Source organism: Magnolia sinica, chromosome 2, assembly GCF_029962835.1.
Source record: "Magnolia sinica isolate HGM2019 chromosome 2, MsV1, whole genome shotgun sequence".
NCBI classification, from domain to species: domain Eukaryota; kingdom Viridiplantae; phylum Streptophyta; class Magnoliopsida; order Magnoliales; family Magnoliaceae; genus Magnolia; species Magnolia sinica.
In genome coordinates, this window is record NC_080574.1 from 17417470 (window position 1) to 17431140 (window position 13671).

Consider the following 13671-nt stretch of genomic DNA (forward strand, 5'->3'; position numbering starts at 1 on the left):
TACCATCACGGATTGCATTAAGAAGGGAGAGTTCAAATGGACTATTGCGGCCTTCAAAGCGTTCAAAGAGATTAAGGGCAAGATGATTGAGGCTCTTGTCATGCGCTTTCTTGACTTTTCTAAAGTCTTTGAGGTTGTGTGTGATGCATCTGGAGTAGGTATAGGTGGAGTGCTTAGCTAAGAAGAGCACCATGTTGCCCATTTCAGTGAGAAGTTGAATGAGGCAAAGCAACGATACTCTTCCTATGACAAGGAATTCTACACGCTAGTCCAATCCTTGCAACATTAGCGACATTGGCAACATTACCTACTACTTGCAAGTTCGTTTGGTTTTCCAACCATGAGGCTTTGTGATACCTCAACTCCCAAAAGAATTAAACCCAAGGCATGCCAAGTGGGTTGAGTTTCTCCAGAGTAGATCTTTGTTCTGAAACACAAGGCTGAGTTCGAAAACAAACCTGTCGATGCACCCAGTCATCAAGTGACGTTACTCCAATCCATGAGCGCAGAAGTCACGGAGTTCGAACAATTGAAGGGAGAATATTCTGCGTGACCAAATTTTAAAAAAGTGTATACATCACTTTTGAATGATCAGTCGAGGAGTAATAGTAGATTCGTCCTAGTCGATGAGTTTTTATTTAAAAGTGACAAACTCTACATTTCTCATACCTACCTACTGGATTTTCTAGTTTGGAAGCTTCATGGCAGAGTAGTCAGTCATTTTGGTAGATACAAGATTATTGCCCTTGTTGAGGATAGATTTTATTGGCCTCTCAAGCGTGACGTTGCCAAAATTATTGGACAATGTAGGACTTATCGGTTGGCAAGGCATAAAAGGCAAAACACCATATTATATATGCCTTTGCCAGTGCCACATACTCCGTGACAAGACATTAGTATGCATTCCGTGCTTGGGCTACCCAAGACAATTAGAAAGCATGATTTCATCTTCGTAATGGTGGATCATTTTTCAAAAATTGCCCATTTTTTCCCATGTTCCGAAATGTCTAACGCCACCAACATTACTAAGCTTTTCTTTAGAGAGGTGGTTCGCTTGCATGGTTTGCCAAAACCCATTGTGTCTAATAGAGATGTGAGATTCATGAGTTATTTTTGAAAGACACTTTGGCACATGATGGGTACGAGACTTCGATCCTCATCGGCATACCACGCTCAAACTAACAGTCAAATGGAAGTGGTCAATCGAAGCTTAGGTAACCAATTATGATGTCTTGTGGGTGACCATATTAGGATTTACGATTCAATTTTACTAGTCGCAGAGTTTGCATATAATAGTTCAGTCAATAGGTCGACAGGCATGAGTCCTTTTGAGGTAGTGCATGGTTATAAGCGAAGCCCGTAGATCTCATTACCATGTCAATCTCCCATAGACATTTAAAGTCCGCATATGCATTTGCACAACATATTCATGACTTGAATGCTGAAATTAAGAAGCGGATTAATGTGAGCAATGAAAAGTACAAAATATTTACTGATTCTCATTGTAGGTTTAAAGAATTTCAAGTAAGAGATTATGTGATGGTTCGAATAAGGCCAGAACTGTATCCGCAAGGGGCTGTGAAGAAATTACAAGCCCGTAGTGCAGGACCTTAGAAAATATTGAAAAGATTAGGTTCCAATGCATATGTTGTACATCTTCCACCTAACATGGGAATTAATTCTACATTCAAAGTGGAAGATCTTGTATTTTTTAAGGGTCCAACAACTCCACCCACTAACCTTTCTTCCGACCCTCACATTGCGCAGAAGGTGGTGCTTCTGTCCTGCCACATGACCTGTGGCTCTTGCCAGACCTGCCTTCCCAGCCTTTACCTCATTTACCATCCATACCCACCAAAAGAGAAGAGTTAGAAGGTATTTTGGATAAACAAGTGGCTTCTACTAAATACGGAGGTTTTCAAAAATATCTCGTCAAGTGGAAGAACAGGCCATAGTCAGACAATGAGTGAATTATAGAGACCGAGTTTCAAAAACTACACCCGGATCTCCCAGAGCTCTATCACAGTTTTATTTCGCCAGAGGCGAACTCTTCTCAATTGAGGGATGTTAATGAGGACATCTGAGCACCTTTTAGAATTTATCAGAGGAGAAGAGATGCCCCAATTTCTTTATGGCTAGGTGATCATTACATGGAGCCCGGTGGGCCCAATTCGAGTTCCTAGCCACGTTGAAGACCCCACATGCATTATCGTGTATCTTTGAATACCCCACACTGGAAAGATGCATGTGAGTTGCTTTCTTGAGAGTATCGGACCGTTGGATCGATTGGATACATCTATAAGACCGCTGGATTTCGCGCATGAACCGTTGGATCATGACCATGGATAATCTTGATAATGGACCCATTGGAGCGATTAGGATGGCGTAGTTTAGTTATTTTATTTATTTATTTTAGGTATTTTGGTTTATTTTATAATTTAGTTGAAATAAGGGTGTTTTAGATATTTTACATGCAATAAGGTATTTTTGTAAAAACATCCCAAAAAAGACTATTAAAGGGTTAGGTGTGTGAAGCATAGGGGGACATTGAAAATAAAATTTTCTTCTTTGTTGCTTTGAGCAAAGAAAAAGCATCATGTGCTTGGAGTTTGGTGTGAGCCATGGAGTGATTCCAACTATCTTCTCTCTTTTTTTTTCCTTCTCTTCAAGATATTCTTTTCACTTTTCTCTTCCCTCTCTATTTTCTTTCTTTTTCTTTTGTTCCTCCCAAATCCCATCCCCAAAACCCTACCCAACCATACAACCCCCCTTCGAACGACCATATAACCGTCTGTACAGCCAGCCCCATTCCCCCACTCTTTCCCTCTTTTTGGTCCTTAATCCTTCCCCTTTTAAAACCTCATAACCCTAAACCTAAAACCTATAACCTAGAATTCCAAACCTTGATCTCCCAAATTCCGTAAACCTTAAATCTCTAAACCATAATTCTTTCAAACCTTAACAAAGCGCAAGTGACTCCTCATATTTAGATCAAATCCTATGTTAGATGGAAGTTCTACCCTTCATTGGGTCATTTCCGGTTGATAATCTTAAGATCCATCTGCGGGATTGTGATGTGGCCTTGAATTTGAGCATAGTTGACTACTTGATTTCTTTATATTTGTGATAGATTGGCAATATTTTATATTTTGATTTACTCTAATAATTAGTTTATTAATTCATTCACATCATTATTGTTTAGGCTATCCGTCCTGCATCACTTAATTTATAAGTTCAATTCCTAACATTAGCTAGCTCAACTAATGGATAGAGTGTGTTGACTTTTGTTGCATGGGCTCCCTACCATGCCAAATATGTGTCTGTGAGTCGTGGAGGGGGGTACAATCTTGTATTAGGTCTGCACCATTTCTTAAATAGTGGTGACTCATCCTTGTTAAAGTTGGCAATGATGTCCAGCTATTCAGACCATCCAAATTGTTGGTCCCATTTCAAATGAAGTAAATCTCTAGAATCATGTTGATCAAACAATCCTAACCATCTAAATTCTCAGTCCCATTTTTTTATAGAGCTTACTCTAAAATGGCATTAATCAAGCATTCCTAACCATCCAAGTAATGGATATGTAAATTTTTTGCTAAAAGTAAAATATTGAGTGGCCCAAATTTGAAAGGGAGAAAATCAGGTTGCGGGCCTCATTTTGGATGGAGCATGTATCTAAAATTATACAAATCAAACAATCCTAACCATTTAAATTGTATGTCCCATACTGGCTGGTGCATATCTCTAAATCACATTGATCAAGCTATCCTAACCAACCAAGTAACATTGTAATGGCTATTAAAAGAATGGTTTAAGGTAAAATCTTGAGTGGCCCAAAGTTGAAGAGAAAAATCAAACCTAGCCTAGCTTCAACAAACACTAGAACGGCTTGTCCTTGGTAGACCTTGACAAGTTTCAACAAACAACAAATAGGGACCAACCAGCATTGAACTATCCAAAGTCCAAACAAGGCTATGACAAGTCTGACCTGCATAGATGGTTGGGCTTGAACTTTTGCTACTACCAAAGAGGCCCTTAGTATTTGAACTCGATATGAGGGTGTGTCGTGTGCAAGACGAACAACTTTAGATTGAGGGTCATCTCCATTCAGTGTGGTCATTCAGACCTTGGACAATGCCTTGGAGAGCTTGGGAGGTTAAACATTGATGTAGTGGTCATTTGGCATACACAATGTTGTCAAAAGCGATCGCATTATCAATTATGCAATCGCATATTGCATAAAGCGATCGCATAATGGCATATGCGATCACATACTATCCATTTTTTTCCGATTTTTTTCATTTTTTATTTTTTTTATTTTTCGAAAAAAAAAGTTGTGTGATCACTTATGCGATTGTGCGATCGCCAATCGCATAAGTGATCAAGCATAAGTGATTACACAAGATCGCTTATGCCATTTGACAACATTGGGCATACAGAGACAATGTATAGAGACAGAGGAATCTCAGCTAGTCCCACCTCCCCAATTCTTGCTCTTTGTGCCGATCCTCCCAAAGAGGAGTGGTGTGAAGAACAAACAATGTTTTCAAATCGTATATGCCATTGTATGTGACCAGCATATGTTGTCCGCATATGCCATCGCATGCTCGCATATTGTTCTGGCTTCTTTTTTTAAATTAAAAAAATCTAAAAATTTTAGGAAAAACTACACCTAATTACTACAAGTGATTGGATTAGGTTATTTTAGCTATCTCACTGTAGTTTGAGTTTTTGACATTATTAGAACAGCTATAAATTAAGTTATATATTTAATTGCTTTTGTTATATGTACATAAGGGCCTATTTGATTTTCCAATTCCTTTATAAATAGGCTGTAAATAAGTAATTATTACTATCTTACCTTGTTTGAAAATATGGGAGTATTTCCACCTTAAAAACCGGTGCAAAAACACTAACTTAAATTTATGGGCCCCACCCTGATATATATGTGACATATCCACGCCATCCATCCATCTTACCAAAACATTTTGGGAAATGAGCCAAAAAATGAGGCAGGTCCAAAGCTCAAGTGGCCCACACCAAAAGAAACAGTGGCCTTAAGACGGTCACCGTTGAAAGTTATTTCCTTTACTGGGCCCACAGTGATGTTTATTTGTCATCTAACCCGTTCAAAAGTTCACACAGACGTGGATAAGGGGAAAACACAAATATCATGTTGATCCAAAACTTTTGTGGGCCCCAAGAAGTTTTTAATGATAGGCATTCAATTTCCACTGTTTCCTATGGTGTGGTCCACTTGAGCTTTTGGATCTACCTCATTTTTGGGCTCATGCTCGAAAATCAATCCGCATAGTAGATGGACGATATGGATAGGGAAAATACATCAAACTAGGGCCCACATTTATTTGACAGATGTCCTCAATTTTAGTGTTGAAAAAGTAGGTGTCAACCTCGGCATTGGGAGTGATGCGGTTATTACTTAGGTAAGTAATTATTACCTATTTACAATGCATTTGCAGGGTAATTGGAAAATCAAACGGGCCCTAAAACTTAAATCAACAAGTTACATTAAGGGAGAATTAATTACCAAAAACTTTGAACATAAAAAATTCATTACTTGATAACTTGAACAACTTACAAGTTGTAACTTAATTTACAAATACAATTTACAAAAGACAAGAACAACTTAAAAAGTTACAAGTTTCAACTTATTGACTTGTAAATTTAAAATATAAAAAATAAGCATACTAACATAGGCATATATATATATAGAGAGAGAGAGAGAGAGGGGGGGGAATGCTCACTTGCACACCTTCTTACGTGAGCACCCGTGCGCACCTTTGCACATGTGTCTTAGGCACAGAATCTGAATGGTCCACGTGATGTGGCACCCCTTGAAACCTCACAAGCCCAACTTTCGGCCCGATACAAAACTCTAGTGGGCCATAGCAAAAGGAAACAATTTCCTCCCTTGATTTGCATTTCCCTTTGCTATGGCCAACTAGAGTTTTGGATCAAGCTAAAAATTGGGCCCATAGCGTTTCAAGGGGTGCCGCATAATGTGGACCGTTCAGACTCTATGCCTAAGACACGTGTGCACGGGTGCCAACGTCACTCACACGCACACGCACGCGCGCGCGTGCACACACACACACACACAATGTTTGGATACATAGATTCAACGGCCATTTTTTTACCATTGGGACCAATATGTGATCGCATGTGGATTATGCCATTACATACTCGCATATGCGATCGCATACTTATCGCACAAAAAAGTAGCCATCGCATACTATCCCAGATTGCATATGCCATGATGTAATCCATTTGAAGGGGAAATGGCATATGAAATCGCACATTTGCATATGCAATCACACATGACAACAATGGGAACAAAGAGTGAAAAGAAAAGAAAAAACAAAGAAGAGAAGACAAGAACAAGGAGGAGAGAGAAAAGAAAGGAGAAAGGGAAGAAGGTGAGGCCCGCTTGCAGCTTGATCGAGACCATATCGTTGGTAAACCATCATCGTTGTTGACTTGGGGAGGTTAATAGGCTCATCTTCTCAGATGTGGTTGACTAGGGCAGGCCACCAGTTTCCATGTTTTGGCTCCCTAGTTCAATCACCATATAGTCATGCCACTCAATTCATGACAACCAAACCAAAACGCACATACCCAACAAAAATCACCATGGAAGATGTATTCATCACAACATCAAGACAATAAAAAACCAACTAATAGGGCTAAAGTAACAGAAAAACTGGACAAAAAATCGAGAAAAGGGTATGATCATGATAATGCAACCCCTCTAAAGAGATAAACCTGTTCAAACTGCTTAATGTTGTATAACGATACACCAATGTTATAGAGTGATGACATGAGAAACTTCATCTCTTGAGGCTGGACCCATTCTTTTGAAATAACACGACCAATGCAATCCGCACTCTTCTGAAATAAGAAAAAATAGAAAATCTTAGCAAACAGAAAAAGAATCTGAACAGCATCTGCACAGTGTAATAAATAAAGACTTCCTTATCCTAAAGCATCATGAGAGGGGGTGGGGGAACCTGGGTGTTTCCATCTGTCCAGAGGGAGATTCTAAAAGCTGCTATTGCTACATGAAATAATGTTCCGCGGCTCTCGTTCAACCTTTCTCTCTCTCTTTCAGATGTACTGCTGCACTGGTACCATGGCAAGTCAATTGCAGCAAACTTAGTTTCATTTTCACTTGGAAGGTTGAGATACACGCTTCTCACAACAGCAGAAGCAGTAGGAAGAAAGACAAGATGAAATCCATAACATCTACAAGAAAAGGAATATTCCAAAGGAGAAAGTATCCAGTACTAAATAATAAATCTAAGTTAGCACACCGTACATGTGGCACGCATGTTGGGAATCTTGACTCTTCATCTTTCATTCCCTGAGAGGGATCGGTCATAGACCAAAAATCACACCAACATATGACCCTGTCCATTGATATTTGCATTGATAATTGACCCTTAGACTTTTGTTAGTTGCCCATTTGCATTCCTCAAGAGTCGTCCACTCAGTGAATGGGGGTCACTGCCAAGCTGGAATAGTGTCATACATGGGGTACACCCGATCCATGATAGGACTCATTAGATGAAAGATCCAGATGTTCTAAACATGTACGATGTACCCAGGTATGGATATTGAATGCTTAGTAACTTAGATGATATTTATAGCATTGGATCCCCTCTCTTTGGAAGTCTGCAAAGGAATTATCAAATGAAGGAATGCTAATCAGTTTACCTGAACCCAGTGAGAAACACCTCACAGAATTGATGAAATGCATCCTGAACATACTTTACATTAGCAGGAAAGCAAACAAATCCTGTTTCAGAAACCATATGCTTCCAAGCTGTATTTACATACTCTGCAAATGGTTTGCACAAGAAATCCAAAGCCTTTAAGTAGGAAGGCAAAGAGACTTCCCCATGCATGTGTTTGCATGATTTGGGGAGCTCAAAACTAGATTCAGTTGCGAAACATGATATAGCCTTTGAACTCTTTTCTGCATGACTGGAGATTAATCCATTGTCGTTGCCAGAATCATGAACGTGACTTGCTAGTAAAAAAAGTGAAGCAGCCAAATGTTGCAGAATCACTCCATCATCAAGCAACAATGTCAACGTAGAAAAAGCCTTTTCTGGGATAGAATCTTGATGTCCAGCCTGAGCATCACTATCCGTAAGATACAACCCCACAGCATAAAGACTTAGAATCGAGGCAATAGGTGGCAAAACCTGATAAAAGGTTAATCAGTTAAGCTTACCATGTATAATGAAGTTTATTCTACAAAAAGAAGATAGTATGCATGTGCATATACTTGACGAAAAGCAGCAAAGATTCATTATAAATAAATAAACATGAACAGTGTCAAATATGTACCTGCAGGACATCACTCGCAGTTTCTTTAAGATGTGTTGCAGCACCTCTAGATATTTCCACTTTTGCAATTCTACAGCTATTGGCACAATAATATACAAAATCAAGAAATTCATTTACAACGCACACCATATCTGCCTGCCAAAAGGAGAAGAAATGTTATCTTTTGAATGGGACTTCTCCTACAAACATGATTTACCTAAACACTGTAAATTACATCATTAAATCTAAATAACCAAATATCCAACGAGCATACAATAGTTTGTTGTGCATTTTACACAGGTTAATGCGTTTAGGTTTTATACTACACAAGTATGGATGACTCCAGTGATTTTCACATTCAACAAGCACAATCAAAAGATTCCAGCCAGGAATGAGTTTTCGCTAAGTTATGTGGATCCGCAACTTGTTTATTAGTCTGATATATAGCTGTAAATAGTGTGGAGTGAAGCTGCAACAGATTTAGTTGTTGGTGTGGGGAAGCATCTGTTATAAAATATTATCAAGTATAAACGGCTGTGAAGCGGAGCGGTAGCGCATGTCCAAAGCATGACTCAAAGCAGGAGCAACACCTAGTTAGAAGGATCCTGCAGATAGCATGTGTTGCATAACTGCTTGGAACAAACAATCTTATAAAATTATTCGAAACTGTTGGAGAAGGATGGGGTATATACACAACCAAAGCAATGTCAACATGTAAATTTGCATGATCCTTACAAACTTGCAAAAGAAAGAAACAGAAAGAATGTACAAATAAACTACGATGACTAACAAATTTGTGTACAAACTTGTCAAAAAGACTGGCTCCATAGCATTATTCTGAAGATCACATGATGACAGATTGGGTGTGAAGACTGTTAAAATGTTGGTCAAGGCTAGATCCGCCTTCAATGTTGGACTCGCATGTAAGTTACACTTTTTGGATGAACCTCTGTCGTCAACTGCATGCATTTTGCTTCCCATATGCAGTAGAATAGGCTGCATGATGCCACCAATATTTTACCTGTCGCAGGTTGGGTTGCAATGTTCAGAGCTTCACAACCATGGCCACTGACAACATACCAAACGATTTCGAGAAGTGTAAAAAAGCCATAGAGATATGGCCATATGGCTATGTAATGGAAAAAACGGGTTGCAGCAGGATATCAAACAGAGACGCCAAAAATCAGTTTCGACTTTCAACAAGATTTGGATTCTCTAAATTGTTTGATTTCCATGTTGATCCCACACACAAGCATGCCAAGTCGGAAACATCATCAGCAACCACCACACATTCAAGGATTTCCTTTCCCCTAACGAAGACACTATGAGCAGATGATATTAAGGAACCACTGTGTCTCTGAGACACAACAAGCATCTTTAAAGTATAACCTTACTCGTGCCATTAGAATGGAAGATAAGCATTATGTCTAACACATTTCTCAGGCTAGGAAGCAAAGCAATCAGAGGTATAGTTTAAGGGCAAATATCAACTAGAGGCAATAACATTACCAACATGTAATGACTGTGTATATGTGTTAACTTTCCCTTTGATACTCAAAACCTAGAGCTTTTGGAGAAAAGACCTGATTGTTCTCCAGATTTGCATCTCTCATTAATGGATTCTCTTATTTGGAACCATGGCAACAGCATAATAAATCTGAAAGATTTAATTTGTTGCAAGTTTTCTAGAGACATTAATGTGGGTCGAGGAAAGAGTTGTACATTCTGTGAAGAAAGACACCTAGTTTGAATGACTTGAGGAATTCTATCATGTTGTTGCAGGAATGACCATTCTTCTCATCCACCATCCACGTCAGGTCTTTGATCCCTCCCTCCCTCCCTCGATCCCAGAGTTTTCACCCTACAGTGTTAAAGGAGCTACAGTATTAAATCTCCTTCAAGCATTTCCATGCTCGAAAATGTATATGTACATGCATGCACTAGGGCTGTCAAAGGGCTGGACCTAGGGTTATCTTTGGCCCGATTTTGAATTGTCAGGGGCCTAGGGCCTGGCCATCATGCTGGGCCTATTCAAAATTTTGCATTTGCTTGGCCAAGGCCCAACCCATTGACAACCCTAGCATATACGCATGCATACTTACATATATATAGACATATACAGTCATATCGTCGCCGTCATCATCTAAGCCTCATCCCAATTAACTGGGTCGGCTACATCATGAATCATTTTCCTCCATTTCACTCTATCAAGGTTCATACCTTCAATTAGACCATAGATCACCATCCGTGTCCTTTTGGGCCTTCCCCTTGCCCTTTTAGAGCCCTTCAACTTGTACCAACTCACTCCCAATTGGCATGGCTCTCAGCGTCCGTTGCACATGATCAAACCATCTAAAGTCCACCTCCCCCCATCTTATTACCCATCGGTGCTAGTCCTAAGTTCCCTTGAATGCATTCATTTCTAACTCTATCCTTTTGTCATGCCACACATCCATCTCAACATCCTCACTTCAGCTACACTCATCCTATGAACATGTTGTTTCTTAACAGCCTAACATTTTGTGCCATAAAGCATGGATGTTCTTATAGCTATCCTATAAAATTTACCTATCAGTGTAATCATAAATAATCTCTGTGAAATACATGGATGTACAGTTTAGGCATCAGAACAAATGAGGTAAAAGGTAGTGTGACCAAACCTTGCATTCGCAATAGATTGATTCCACAGTGCAACTTAATATGTCAAGAATGAGCGAGGATCTTCCCTCCCATTGCAAGCTAAGAGAAGAACAAATTCTGCGAGCAAGCTGCGTTTTGTATTTACAACATCATAAATTATACAACAAAACAAAAACGAAAACCAAAAAAAGGACCCTCAAAAATTCAGTATGCTATAATTAGATAGGTTTGCACCTTTGGAAACTGATCTTTCATGGAAAACACCAAGCATTCAGTCAATGTCGTCATGCAAAAACGGTGTACCAGATCCCCATTGAAACGTGTGCACTGCCCTGCCACGAATAGAGTGCATCTGTACAGAGCGCTCACAAGCCCACGATGGGACTTCTCAGATGCCTCTGAATCTAGAACCCTACAACATTCCACATCAACACGTGTATTCATATTGAGCAATGTACTAAATCCGACAATTTGACTGATGATTATTTTCGATAGATTGAAACTTTCATACGAAATAAGAGAAAAGAATGGATAAAATCAACTGAACTGATGGAAATTCGCATCACGGTCTGGTTTCTGAGGCTCACTGGACTACCAATTTGGGTGGCCCACAGTCCCTCAATGCCAGGTCCACGTGATTCACAGAAGGGTCCCGACATTTCCACCTGTGGGAGCAGGTCACAGCCATCCAAATTGGTAGTCTCTTCATTTTACCATCTCTCTTTTCATACCTGAGCCATGGCGCAGCCTGTCGGACCAAATCTAAAACCCTCAGGTACGGCCCACCATCCTTACTCCCGCCCTTGGAAACACACTTCACAATACTCAGAACAACATCCAATACTAATGCAGCGAGCTCCTGATCAGCATTTTCCGCCATTGGCGGGTCCGGCAAGAAGCAGACCTCAGCCTTCCTCCCCTTCGGCGCCTTCAGAGCAGAATTACCAGGAACCACCATCCGAAGGCTCTCGAGTAGTAAAAAGCCCTCATTTTCGGCCTCATCGTACCGTCCACGGCCCTCGAGGCAGCGAACAAAGCGAGCCCTCTGCATATGGACGGTGTAGGGTATTCCAGCTATGCATGAGGAAATGCAAGACAGGCAGTCTAGGGCAAGCCGGTAAATTTTGAACAGCTCGAGGGCATTTTCGTCGCCTTCAATCGAATTGGCCCGGTCAGGAATGAGCTTGAGGATGCGAGAGATAAAAGGGAGGAATTGCTTCGCGAGAGCGCGGATTCGGGTAGGATCGATCTCTTTCTTCTTCTTCTTCTTTGTCTTGTTTTGGGGGATGGTAGGACCCATGGAGATGAGATCAGAGAAGGGACCGAGGAAAGAGGAAAATCGATCATAGAGGCCGACGTAGTAGGATGTTTCTAGGGTTTCGATTAGAGAAGATTCGGTATCAGAATACATCGCAGAGAAAGGGGGGGGAGAGGAGAGAAGCGGGAAATGGGAATATGGATGGGCGGGAACGATTGAAGTCTGATTCAAGGTACTACTCGGGTGTTAGTTTCTCACCATTTAAAAATGATGGTGACTCTTCGAACATACACATGGCATTGAAATACGGCAATCCAGACCGCCCAAATTGCTGAACCAGCTGTGGATGGAGGATAACCGAAATTTTGAGCTGACCATCTGATGTTTTTTTACCTTCCAATTTGGAATTACCCTTAATTGATTTTAGATGCATTATTCATCCAAAAATGGAAACCTCAGTTAAGGTCTGGATACTGTTCATGGAGTCCATCTTGTATCGACCTCAATTCCAGCTCAACTACCGAATTAAGCTAGCTGCTCTACTATTTGCTCAGGCTCAGCTCAAGGAGGTTAGTTGACTTAATAAATCAATGTTAAGATTCTCAGGTGAGTTTTTTTCTCAACATAAACAAAAGCATGATTTTCAAAAATCATCTTTCTGGTTGTAAATAAGGATCCGTCTAATGTTGTCGGGTTGCATAAACGACTGCTTACAACAGCCAGGGGTTGTGCGCATATGTAATCGCATGGCTCAGGTTCAAAGAAAAATGAAATAAAAAAGTAAAAACGTTACGAGCGTGGGATTTTGTTTTTATTGAAATCAAAGTCATCCGTAGACCGTCCAAACACTCCGGCCATTGGATTGCATGCAATCCCATGCCTGGCCAAACACGCCTCTGCACCTACAATGTAGAGTAGTTGGCCCATCCAAACGTGCACACTGGACGGGCGCTGGACCGTCACTCCAATTGGATAGGAGACAATACACTGACATTTAATAAAGTGCTTCGTTTCATGTGCATTCTAACCAAATGCTGTGTACTCCCCCCTAATACGCCCGTCCGAACAGGCCCTGATAGCTTCATTAAAAAATTTTATAATTGTTTATCTGTTAGGCGTTGGTAGAATGCAGCCCCGCGCTGACGGCTGGCTCGCACTTCCTAGTTCCTACTGTGTTCATCTTCCTTGTGACCACATGCATGTTTGTGGATGGGGGTATTGACAAAGAACAAGCTATGTATATTTTTGAAGTCACCACCAGTGGATGAAAGTTTAAAATCAATGGCCAGCTATAAATAGTAGATTTAGAGCCTGTTTGGGAGCGTGAATTTGGAACCCCTAGGATTGGAAACCCCCTGGATTTGCAATCCGCACTGTGTGTTTGGTACCCTGGAGTGTGAATCAACTTTAATCTAAAAATA

The 13671-nt window shown here is 40.4% G+C and overlaps 1 protein-coding gene across 1 annotated transcript in view; it reads right to left on the bottom strand.

The window, feature by feature from the left end:
• LOC131236470 (separase) overlaps positions 1-12452 on the bottom strand; it is a 34443-nt gene extending 21991 nt beyond the window's left edge. Inside the window, exons 1-7 of the mRNA XM_058233677.1 lie at positions 11724-12452; positions 11227-11404; positions 11013-11120; positions 8374-8508; positions 7735-8228; positions 7029-7137; positions 6784-6909 (exon numbers count right to left, since the gene is read on the bottom strand). Coding sequence (XP_058089660.1) covers positions 6784-6909; positions 7029-7137; positions 7735-8228; positions 8374-8508; positions 11013-11120; positions 11227-11404; positions 11724-12403 — 1830 coding nt within the window. The 5' untranslated portion in view covers positions 12404-12452. The remainder of the gene's footprint in view (positions 1-6783; positions 6910-7028; positions 7138-7734; positions 8229-8373; positions 8509-11012; positions 11121-11226; positions 11405-11723) is intronic.
• Positions 12453-13671: the final 1219 nt, after the last annotated feature.